The sequence below is a fragment of the Wyeomyia smithii genome, chromosome 1 (genome assembly GCF_029784165.1).
Source record: "Wyeomyia smithii strain HCP4-BCI-WySm-NY-G18 chromosome 1, ASM2978416v1, whole genome shotgun sequence".
In the NCBI taxonomy this organism is placed as follows: Eukaryota; Metazoa; Arthropoda; class Insecta; order Diptera; family Culicidae; genus Wyeomyia; species Wyeomyia smithii.
The window spans coordinates 72,856,569-72,868,922 of NC_073694.1; the positions used below are offsets into that span (position 1 = coordinate 72,856,569).

At 37.2% G+C, this 12,354-nt stretch overlaps 2 protein-coding genes across 6 annotated transcripts in view; one reads left to right on the plus strand and one right to left on the minus strand.

The window, feature by feature from the left end:
* The window catches only part of LOC129730816 (40S ribosomal protein SA), a 441,656-nt gene that overhangs the window by 315,802 nt on the left and 113,500 nt on the right, over positions 1 to 12,354 (minus strand). The window lies entirely within an intron of this gene.
* LOC129722684 (PH and SEC7 domain-containing protein) overlaps positions 1 to 12,354 on the plus strand; it is a 125,229-nt gene that overhangs the window by 93,846 nt on the left and 19,029 nt on the right. The window contains exon 1 of one of the 5 annotated variants that reach the window (XM_055680019.1): positions 8,683 to 9,076. The exons of the other annotated variants lie outside the window; for them this stretch is intronic. Within the exon in view, the coding sequence (XP_055535994.1) occupies positions 9,044 to 9,076 (33 nt within the window). The 5' untranslated portion in view covers positions 8,683 to 9,043. Of the gene's footprint in view, positions 1 to 8,682; positions 9,077 to 12,354 lie in introns of those variants that run through there. 5 annotated transcript variants of the gene reach the window in all.

Below are 12,354 nucleotides of genomic sequence, written 5' to 3' on the forward strand. Positions count from 1 at the left end.
ACCTGTTATTTATTTATTTATTTATTTATTCTTCATCTGACTTTTTAGGTCTTAATGAAATGTGGCGGGGAAAAGCCCATTTGAGGAATTCCTTGCGAAACCCTCAAGTGCGCGTAAAAACCCCGCATCTTTTGATTTAACATTTACAAATCATGAATTAAGTCTAACAATGGCACATTAATACTACGAAGCTGACACTGACTAAGCTTAACTATAGTAAATCTAGAAGTTAAGGTTAACACATTATAACATTCGCTTAAGTCTATTTTTAAAAGTAACACTTGATTCATTGAAGTCAAACAATTCAAACACATTATTAAAGACGCTACACATCCCCCTTATGGGTTCGTTTTGACCATATTCAGTGCGTTGAAATGGAAGACGCAGGAAGTGTCGTGACCTCAGATTTCTGTAGGGCACATTCACGTGAATTTCAGACAGAATGTTTGGAGCGTCTATTTCGCCGATCAGTAATTTTCCCACAAATACGGCCCTGGACACATCTCTTCTCTTTGCCAGTGTGTCAATACCAAGTAATTGGCATCGATTGGCATATGGTGGTAATTGATCAGGATTACGCCATGGGAGTGATCTTAAAGCATAACGAAGAAACTTGGCCTGTACTGATTCAATTCGTTTGGTCCAAATGTCAGTGTAGGGACTCCATACTATAGCTGATGTTTCCAAAATGGAACGAACTAGGGAAACATAAAGCGATCGCAAGCAAAACGGATCGGTAAACTCTTTGGCTATTCTCATGATGAAACCCAGGTTTTTACTAGCGTGCGCAATGATATGAGAGTAGTGGTGCTTGAAGGTTAGTTGTGAATCAAGCAGTACACCTAAATCTTTGACTACCGATACTCTTTCAAGATTTTCTCTGGATACATTATAGTTCCACGAAAACGGATTTTTTTTCCGCGTGAAAGAAATTGCAAGACATTTTGAAACACTGATTATCAGTAAATTACGATTACACCAGTCAGAAAAATTATCCAGATATTGTTGCAGTTCTCTACAGTCTGCTTTAGTACGAATTACGCGAAAAAGTTTCAAGTCGTCAGCATAGATAAGTTTACAGCCTGGTGGAATGACGTTGCAAACATCATTGAAAAAAAATTGAAAAAAGGAGTGGTCCAAGGTTGCTCCCCTGAGGCACACCCGACAAGTTAACGAAATTGTCTGACTCGGTGTTGCCTAGCTTTATGCAGAGTATGCGGTCAACGAGTGATTTCAGCCACTTTGTGAAATGGTTCTGAGGCACCAAGACGTTCAATTTTGGCCAAAAGAATGGTGTGATCAACACGATCAAACGCAGCCTTCAGGTCGGTGTAAATAGTGTCAACTTGCATCCCGTTCTCCATGTTTTTAATACAATTAGATGTGAACTGAAGCAAGTTAGTAGTGGTCGATCTACCGGGGTAAAAGCCATGTTGGTCTAACGAGATATATGTCTTGAATTTACGAAGTAGAACGTTGCTGACGAGAATCTCAAATAATTTTGATCCAGCGGATAGTGAGGTTATTCCTCGATAGTTCGTTACATCGTGTTTGTCGCCTTTTTTATAAAACGGGAACATAACAGACTTCTTCCAGCAGTCAGGAAATACCGCTTGCGAAAGCGATTTGTTGACTATTATCCTCAACGGTACACAGAGCGCGATGGCACATTTTTTCAGAATAATGGCCGGAATACCGTCAGGTCCAGTGGAAGTTGAAGGTTTCAATTTTGTGGTGGCCTTCAGTACTTCTTCATCAGTAAAACATAAGCTACTCAGGTTTACCACGTTATGAGGAACGTCGTGCAGTGCATTCTCCATTTGAGATGTATTAGCAGTAGTTGAACTGAATACGCTTGAAAAGTGTTTCTTGAATAAAGAACATATACCATCAAGCGTTTCCGCGTTTTCATTCCCAAGAAACATACTGGTAGGAAGTCCACTTTTTTTTTCTTTTACTGTTTATAAATGACCAGAATCGTTTTGGGCTTCGTTTGAGCTCAGATTGAGTGCGTAGTACATGCAGAGAATAAAGGAAACGATTGTAGATTTTATAATTTTTGCTTGCAGTAGTAAACGAAAGTTTAGTCATTGCGTTTCGTCGTTTGACGTATCTCCGAAGTGCCGCTGCCCTTAGTCGTCTTAGCTCACGAAGATGTCGATTAGACCAAACAGGCTTTCGCTGGGGGCGTGGTGCCGGTACAAAATTACAAAATTGCTGTTTGAGCGTGTGCGAAAATATATCAACTAAACTATTGACATCAGGTGCGCGGCTTAGCAAAGTTTCCCAATCAAATGCAAGTAGAGCCCTCTGAAGTCCATCAAAATCGGTTTTAGAGAAGTTGTATTGCTTAGTTTCAGACAACTCTTCAAAGCAAACTGGCTGCGTGCAAGCTAATGAGACAGAGACTGGTGGGTGATGAGCATCAATGCCAACTAATGGGTCGCATGCTTCGGCAATATTGCAGTTCAAAACGGATTCATCGTTGACGAAAACGAGATCAAGGGTGCGATTTCGAGTGTTTTTAACTGTGCTTATTTGAGACTTGTTGAGTAGAGACATCCCATCCAACAGTACAACACTGGAACTATTAAAATTCGAATCAGCAGGATCTGCAAAGACGCGACCAGAGTGGCTAGCTTATGAAGAAAAAAGTGCATTTTTGGCGAAATGAAAAGACCACGTGTATCAAAGTTGTAGGGGATCAAAATCCCCGAAAGACCATAGAGGGATGGGATTAGGGGGTTTGTAATAATTAATCGGAATATTACCTCGTGGTTATAGAATGGTCCCAAAGGTGTGAACCTTGAATAAAATTACTGGGCAAAAAAGTATAACTTCACTTTCATTAATAACTTTTATACTACAAAAAAATAGCCATTTAAACTGTCTTTATTCATTATGAAATTGGCCACTGGCCTACGGGAAACCATATTTTTCGTTTTGTTGTTGAGATCGAAATTTATAAAAAAAAAAATAGCGGAACGAAAATAATTTATTGAACACATGTTACCGATGATATAATCCATTTATAACGCTCCATTTATGTGCAGCGAAAAATAGATATTCTAACATATTTTTTAAATGTGTATATAAAATAAAAACAAATTACATATTGGGAGCAAAAACATTGTAAATAATAATAATGTCATGCCTGTTACTACTACTTCATCAATTTCTACCGTACTTGTAACTCGAAAACATACTAAAACCTGTGCCTAAAAAGTTTACCGCCAGTTTCGAATAGGTCAACAAAACACTGGCTGCTTTTATGAACAAAAAAAAAAGTGGTTTGCGCACTACATACTATTAACCCGCATCCATGATAACGACACGAGCCACGCATCGGTGTGTTCGTGTGAAACCACTATCTAAATAACGTTGAGGTGAATCACCTCACTCGGCTTGGATATACGTCTCTCATGCCATCGGAAATCATTTTTCGCTTAACTTATGGACGGAAAACCTTTTTTACTACAGTTTACACACCAGACAGAGCACGTGCACACGTCGAGACGTGTACGGTACTGGGAATCGTGGATTGTTATAGTTTGTCTCGTCTAACGGGCAGTGGTTCACAGTGATTGGATAAGCCGTTGTAGGTCAGTGCGTCTTGAACTGTCCTACAGATCAGACGTTTTTTCGGTTGCTTGTGGACTGGTCTTTGACTGCCTATAGCTTCAAAGTTTGTGTTTTGTCAGTGTGTCTTTTAAAGACTACCTGAAAGTTATTTCCCATCAGTCTTTCTCAAGACTACCTACTTTTGAATTTAACATTTGTTTTAACTTTTTTCGTATCACCTGAAATGGCTGGACGGAAAAAGAAACCTCGCATCGCTGCGGGGAGGAAAAGAGAGGCATCTCTTTCTGACACATCGAGTGTCTGTAGTGACAATCCTTTTGATATTTTGCCTGAGCAAGAAGCTGGTGAAATGGAAGTTACCAATAATGAAACTATACAAAATATTAAATCTTTAAAAAAGGAGAAAGTTCCACCTATTGTGGTAACTATTTCTTCTGAATTTAATATATTCAAAAAGGAACTTTCAACGTTTGTTTCTGACGTTAAAGTTACCTATCAAATTGGCCGTAGAGGTGAATGCCGCTTATTAGCCGACTCAGTAAAGGGTCGTGATCGTCTTGTTCAGTATTTAACTGACAAGATGTACAAATTTTTTACATATGACACCAAGAACGCCAAGCCGTTCAAGGTTGTCTTGAAGGGTCTCACCAACGATCAAACCGTTGATGAGATCAAACTTACTTTAACAGAATTACTTGGCATAGCCCCTACCCAAGTAATTCTAATGAAACAAAAATCACGAGGCGAAAACAGTCAGAGAACTGGAATTTCCCTTGTTAATTATTTAATTCATTTTAACCGCAATGAGGTTAACAACTTAAAATTTTTTGAAAAAGCACATGCTTTGTATAATGTGCGTGTAAAGTGGGAAACTTATAGGAAGTATGGCGGAGGTGAAAAGCATATCACCCAATGTCGTACTTGCCAACGTTATGGCCATGGTTCCAAATTCTGTAACATGGACCAAAAATGTCTTAATTGTGGAGACTCTTCTCACAAAAAGGACACATGTCCTGTGAAAGAGAGTAAAAATTTTCGCTGTGCGAATTGTAACGGCAACCATATGTCAAATTTTTATCAATGCCCAGTCCGTTTAGCAATTGTTAAGGCAAGGCAAGGTAAACAAAATTCAATTTCTCAATTAAAACCAACTTCAAAACAAAATTCTCCAAGCGTACCAGTGACGCATAGTTTACCTACTCCTTTGCATACCCGTTTAACTTATGCACAGGTTACAGGTAGTTCGAACATTATACCGCCTAGTGTTGGTAGTTCGAAAATGACCGTTAATATGGGTAAGCAAAACACGCTAGAAAATAATTGTACACCTATTACTCCAGCTAATATTGCTGCCGAAAATATTTTTTCTAATGTCAACTGCCTGGGGCCTATTACGGCAGGTAAACTTTCTTTTTTGCAACAGGCAATGTTCGATCTTATGAACGCCATGTTGCAGGCAAAATCAATGTTTGAAGCCATTCAAATAGGCACAAATTTTACTATTAAAATTGTTTCTAATTTAAAATTTAGCAATGATTTTAAATAAAACAATTAAAATATTAAATTGGAATGCTCGCTCATTGAAGGCCAATGAGAATGAGCTTTTTAATTTTTTAACAGTAAATAATGTGCATATTGCAATTATTACTGAAACATTTTTGAAACCTAACATAAAATTAAAATATGATCCCAATTACGTGGTTCATAGATATGATAGGATTCAGGGTTCCGGCGGTGGAGTTGCAATTGTTATTCATCGCCGAATCAAACATCGTGCTCTTCCCCATCTTGAGACGAAAGTTATTGAAACTTTGGGAATTGAAGTTCAAACTGAGCTTGGGATTTTATTTATTGCCGCAGCATATTTACCATTTCAATGCACACGCGAGCTCAAAAATTATTTTAAAAGTGATTTACAAAAACTCACCAGAAATCGTTCGAAATTTTTCATAATCGGCGATTTTAACGCTAAACATCGTTCATGGAATAATTCTCAAAGTAATTCCAATGGCAAAATTTTATTCAATGATTGTTCTTCAGGATACTATTCTATTTTGTCTCCGAATAGTCCTACATGCTTTTCTTCTGTAAGAAACCCTTCAACAATTGATTTGGTGCTGACAGATCAAAGTCATGTATGTAGTGATTTGATCACACATGCTGACTTTGATTCTGACCATCTTCCAATAACTTTTTCTTTATCACATGAATCAATTTTAAACCCTATGAGCTCTGTTTTTAATTATAACAAAGCTAATTGGGAAAGATACAAAAATTATATTGAGAGAAATTTCAATAATGAGCTTGATTTGCAAAACGAAGTGAATATTGATTCCGCTTTGGAAGCATTAAAATGTGCAATTGTTGATGCCAGGAATTATTCTGTTCCAAAGGCTCAAGTGAAATTTGATTCACCAATAATTGACGAAAATCTTCAACTTCTAATTCGTTTGAAAAATGTCCGCAGACGTCAATATCAACGTTCTCGTGACCCTGTTTTTAAAACTATTTATAAAGATTTACAGAAAGAGATTAAACATAGATTTACTCTTCTGAGAAATCAAAATTTTGAGACTAAAGTTGAAAAATTGAAACCATATTCAAAACCATTTTGGAAGCTGTCGAAGATTCTTAAGAAACCTTCAAAGCCTATTCCAGTTTTAAAAGATGGTGAAAGTTTTCTTGTATCCAATGAACAAAAGGCTCAAAGACTCGCTCAGCAGTTTGAGAGTGTTCATAACTCAAATTTGAATTTTGTGAGTCCAATTGAAAATGAAGTCACACGTCAATTTGATTTAATTTCTTCCCAGAATTTTTTACCTGCAGAAATAATTGAAACTAACTTGAATGAGATTAAATCAATTATTAAAAATTTCAAAAATATGAAAGCACCTGGTGACGATGGAATCTTTAATATACTAATCAAACATCTCCCTGAGAGTACAATGGATTTTTTAGTGAAAATTTTCAATTGCTGCTTCAAAATTGCATATTTTCCCAAATTATGGAAAAATGCAAAAATTACTCCCATTTTAAAACCGGATAAGAACCCAGCTGAAGTTTCAAGTTATCGACCAATCAGTTTGCTTTCTTCAATAAGTAAACTGTTTGAGAGAGTTATTCTTAACAGATTGATGTCACACATCAACGAAAATTCAATTTTTGCAAATGAACAGTTTGGATTTCGCCATGGGCATTCCACAACTCATCAATTGCTCAGAGTTACTAATATGATACGAGCTAACAAATCTGAAGGTTATTCCACTGGAGCTGCTCTTTTAGACATAGAAAAAGCATTCGACAGTGTTTGGCATAAAGGTTTGATTGCGAAATTGCAAACTTTTAATTTTCCAATTTTCCTAATCAAAATTTTAAAAAATTATCTTACTGATCGAACTCTGCAGGTTGTCTATCAGAATTCAAAATCTGATAGATTTCCTGTCAGAGCAGGTGTGCCTCAAGGTTCAGTCTTGGGTCCAGTCCTGTACAACATATTCACTTCAGATCTTCCTGATTTGCCTCCAGGATGCACAAAGTCATTGTTCTGCGATGACACAAGCATTTCCGTAAAAGGAAAAAGTCTTCGTGTCATATGCAGTCGATTGCAGAAAAGTTTAGATATTTTTTCTTCCTACTTGCAAAAGTGGAAAATCTCTCCCAATGCTTCTAAAACTCAAATGATAATTTTTCCGCATAAGCCTAGGGCTTCTTTCCTCAAGCCAAACAATAATCACGTTGTCAAGATGAATGGGGTTATTTTAAGTTGGTCCGACAAGGTTAAGTACTTGGGACTAATTTATGATAAAAAACTTATTTTCAAAGAGCACATTGAGAGTATACAAGCCAAGTGCATCAAATATACGAGATGTTTATATCCTCTCATTAACAGGAATTCTAAACTTTGTTTAAAGAACAAACTTTTGATTTACAAACAAATTTTTAGACCAGCAATGCTTTATGCTGTACCGATCTGGTCAAGTTGCTGTTCAACAAGGAAGAAAACGCTCCAAAGGATTCAGAATAAAATTCTGAAAATGATTTTGAAGCGTCCTCCTTGGTTTGGTACACTCGAATTACATAGACTTACTGGTGTTGAACCATTAGAAGCTATGTCAAATAAAATTATTAACAATTTTCGACAAAAATCGTTGCAATCCTCAATTGCTACGATAAGCTCTCTTTATAGCCAATAAGTTAGCAATTAAGTTAGTTGTAAGTTTACTTCCCCTTTTCTGACAAGTAGGTTTAAATCCCTACGAATGATAAGTCCTAATTGCGAAAGCAAACAAATCCTAACAATTAAAATTACAAATTTCTAACAGTGTTGAGAAGTCACCATTTGTGATTGGACACACATACTCATTATTTACTAATATTTATCATAAATACTTAAGCTACTAACAAATCCCCCCTTAAAAAAAAAAAAAAAAAAAAAAGCCGTTGTAGGGGTTCAGCGATTGTTGTAGATGCCTTCAATTGGTACGTTTTACGGCTTGACTCACTGCTGCAGATGTTACTGAAACACACGGGGATGGCATCGCTGTCAGCTACCATACATTTGACGCGTTACCAACATCACTGGCACTGGCACCCGAAAAATGGTCAGTTCACCCTTTTCTTATGTCGATTCGGGCAAACCGGTTAAATGTTGACTGCAATTATTGATAGCATATCAGACAGTTTTGAGCAATTTCTCAAGGTTTTTACATGGTATGTGATATTCTAAGTGATATTTAGTTTATTAGTTGTGCCCCAAAACAAACTGAAGCAAACTGTGACAGCAGAGAAAGTAGTTTTGGGATAAACGGTACAGAAATAGATGTTCGTAACGCTTGAAGGCTACCATACCATTCCCTTGCTGAAACAGAGCAGTTTATTGAGAGTTCACCGCCACCAGTACAAGATCGGCCCCTCGGCATGCGTTTCTTTCAGCTGATCGCGTTATCAGATTAGTATTGGTGACGCGCTACGCCACGCATCGCATATGAATTTCGAATTTTCTCTCTCCCTCACCTGTTTGCTTGAGACTGTCTGCGATATCGGCGGGTTTTTTTTTTGTTCGTTTGAGGCTTCGGTCTTCACCGAGCGACCAGCAACGGCTCAGTTTAAGTATTTCAACCGTGTGCATTGGGTTCAACGCAATCACCACGTTGTTGGCTGGTGTGTTGACCGAGTTTGGTTTCGTGAGCTTACGGAACATGCTGAGACTAATCGAGATGTTCCGGCTGTTTAGTGAAGATTGCTTCTGAATCACGTTCAAAATCGTACAGCACGGTGGTCCAGAATTCGGTATTCCATGTTGTGCGTGTTTATTCAGATTTTAGAGAAGTGGCAATTTTGGCGGAGAAAGTGTGAATTAGACTACGCAGTGTGCTTGGCAACAGTGTTGGGTGGACTGTCGGCTGTTCAGAGAAGGTTTTATAAGGGGTTTCAAGCACCTGGTGAGGTGTGGTGATACAAAATGTTGGACGTGTCATCTTTTTGTACTCGCATGGTAAGAAATTCGAGATTTGAATACGAATATTTGAATTTGAAAATGTACGTTAAACCATGTCAGTATAATTTGTAGTTCGTTCGCCTGGCAAATAAGCATGGTTGCTTATTTGAATGCGTATACCGCTTTTTATGATTAGGTATACTCACAGTAGTTGAAAGAACAATACTGTTAGGTATCAAAACATCATCAATAAAAGCAATAAAAATATTTGATTAAAAAAGTAGATTAGAAAAATATTTGTTAGAAATCAGATCAGCAGAGTGCGAAGTGAGAGTAAACTGTTTGTTGTTTTTTTTGTTTCACAGCAGGGGAAATTCGAATTCGAGTTATGTTGCACAGATTTTCACCTTACCCTTTCCCTGTGTTTTGGTTTTCACTTTGGAAGTTAACCTATTGTCTTCAGTGAGAAATAGGAGAAATAATGCAGGGTGACATTTTGCTTCGATTAGTCCATCAATGTCACTTTTAGTCCAAAGTTTTAGTGTGAAAAGATCTCGAAACATGCCACAGTGACAAAAATAAGGCTTCTTCTGTAATGATGTTAAGCTTAGTCTGAATTCTTACGATAAAAAAGTGTATCGAAAAGTTAGAACTGTTGTAGTGAATCGGTTTATAGATAATTTTATATTTTTATTTGGAGAATTATTATGTTAGGAACCATCAGTTACGTATGAAAACATATGCTCAAAAACTTTTATTGTTCGTTCTGATTCCATATGAATTGCCAAAACATTAATGCGAGAGCCTCGATTCTCACGTGAAAAATTGTTCATCTCTTCCAGTTTGCTTGTGCATATTGAAAGAAACAATTTTTGTAACCGAAATAAAGCAAACGTTATTGATTCATCAATCAGCACCTTTGAGTGACTTTTTCTCGCATGCCTTTTTTTAAGAACTGTACGTACAGCTATCGTATTTCTTGCTGTATCCACCCACATGCGTATTTGATCGAGCTTACAGCATACGGGAGGCTCCCGCAAAACAAACACAATAAAAGCTGCTCATTTTAGCTTCCCCTTGCGGGGTGTCGCGGTTCATGGGTAGTCGAAAACAAGGTCTCTAGTGAAGATGTGACGTTCGACACTGCATCACAGTCATGCACTGCTACATGCATAACTGCGGTCGCCTCGAAGTTGATGTTGTATCTGCCCATAGTCATGCAACAGCTGAGAAAAATATCAACACCTCCCACCTAACCTAGCCCCACTCGCCGCGTCTTCTATCTAATACTTGTACTGTCGAAGACGATCCGGCGCGGGCTGGTTGGTTCTGGAATTTTGTTGTTTTCGCTGGATTCGCTTGAGGATGATTTGTGAACCTTTTACGAATGGATGGGTTGGATATGAAAAACATACTCCTTTTTATCCTTTTTCTTACAAACGTCTAGGGTATCGGCTCTATTATCTTCAGGTTTTACCTATTATCGTCCGGGGGGTAAATGATGTCCTAGAGCGTTAATTTCTTGCATGATTGTTTTTCATAATGCACAACATCTTCCTGCAAAAGTTTAGTTCTCTATGTCTTTGTTAACCCCTCGGACGATAATTGGACAAATCTGACGGTAATAGAGCCAATACTCTACCTATTGTTAGGGTTTGGCAGCAAGTGTCAATATTTATGAGATTGCTGACCGAAGATGATTGTGTGGGCTTATTTATTTGCTCTGAGGTGAAAGAAAGTTTGTCTAAGCAGTTAAAAATTGAGAAGACAGTTCCATTTTCTTGTTATGTTTTTCTCACTGATGAATAGCACTATTTTTCCGAGCAATAGTAAAGGGCAAAAAAAACAAATTGAAGATTGAGAACAAACCTGTGCATTTCCGCTGCCGCCAATAATTTTTCTAAAGTGCGCGATTTTTTTGCATACCTATAATGATTGTAAATGCTGAACTTTGTTATTTTTGTCGATTATCCGTAACTAACGTATTGGTACCACCTCATGTACATCGTAGAAGCGAAGAACCGGTAAGCAATTACTCTTTCGCTCTTTGTCGCACTTCCGCATACACACGGGGCACCGAAATTCACAGGAATGGTTAAAAAGCTATAATCTTTTTAGGGCAACTATTTTGAGCTTTAGCATAACAGTTTCCTATCGTTTTCGTCAACCAGTCAAGGATTTTTCAATAATTTTCATGGTTTCTACTCTGTTGTTACCTTATTTATTATTTATAAGTTTTTATAATCATCTTCAGAGTCCCAATATAATGATATTTTTTTCAATACCCAGTATAAATAAACATAACAGAATCGCAGATTCCTCAATGTATTTTTCTGTGAGAATCAAATGACAAACAACACAAGCATAATATTTAGTGTTCTAGAACCAATTATAAACACAAATTTCATAAGTAAGATGGGCATGAAAACCAACTAAGACTATTCGTTGGTCCAAAATTCAGTACTCAATTTAGCACTCTTACGAGGTTAACCAAAACAAGAATAACTTATAATCATTCAAACACCATCATTCGGAAGATTTACTTTCGAAAATTATTCATAACAATGTGCGGAAAGGAGAAGAATAAAAAGGCGACATACTTTATACTTATTTCAGATAAACAATCTAAAACAACAAAGCACGAGAGTAGTCTTTAATCGTACTCATGGATTTGAAAGGTGTAACCAATAATGTAACCTCACAGGATTCTGCTTTGGGGGCTTCTGGCCCTTTGTCTAAAACCGTAAAAAATTGGGTGGCGAAGTATAAGCGAGGCCTTAAAAGCCGTGAAGAGCAAATATGATGACCACATCATAAATGCTGGAGAATATCCAGAAACTGTATTGGGTGATCGTCGACTGAGCGTGGGTCACCTAGCAGATATAACATTATTTGTTAGGTAAAAGACTTCTGAAATTACCCGCGTGAACCCAAGACCTTTTTAATACTGAGGTAGTCCACGCTACTTCGTGAATCGATCATTTCCAACTTCGCTAAAACTTTTCATAGTGGTTCCTTTTTTGGTAAAAAGGTCGTTCTATGATATCAGTTGTTCATGTTGACTCACGATTGCTGTTTCAAAAGGACCTATTAAAAAATGTGACTGATGAATGATATATTATATATCAGAAAAACGGATTGTTTAAATGAAATAGTGTCTTCAGCAAAGTTATAGGCAAAAAATGCGGTTCTAGAAAAAAAATTGTAGAGTAGTTTCAGTGAAATCGGAAATGACATTATAAATAAAATATCTCAAAAAACTCACCTTTTGATAATCGTGAATCGAACTCGACATCACAACCGTGTAGGAGAGTTAACCACAGAACCACGGGGAC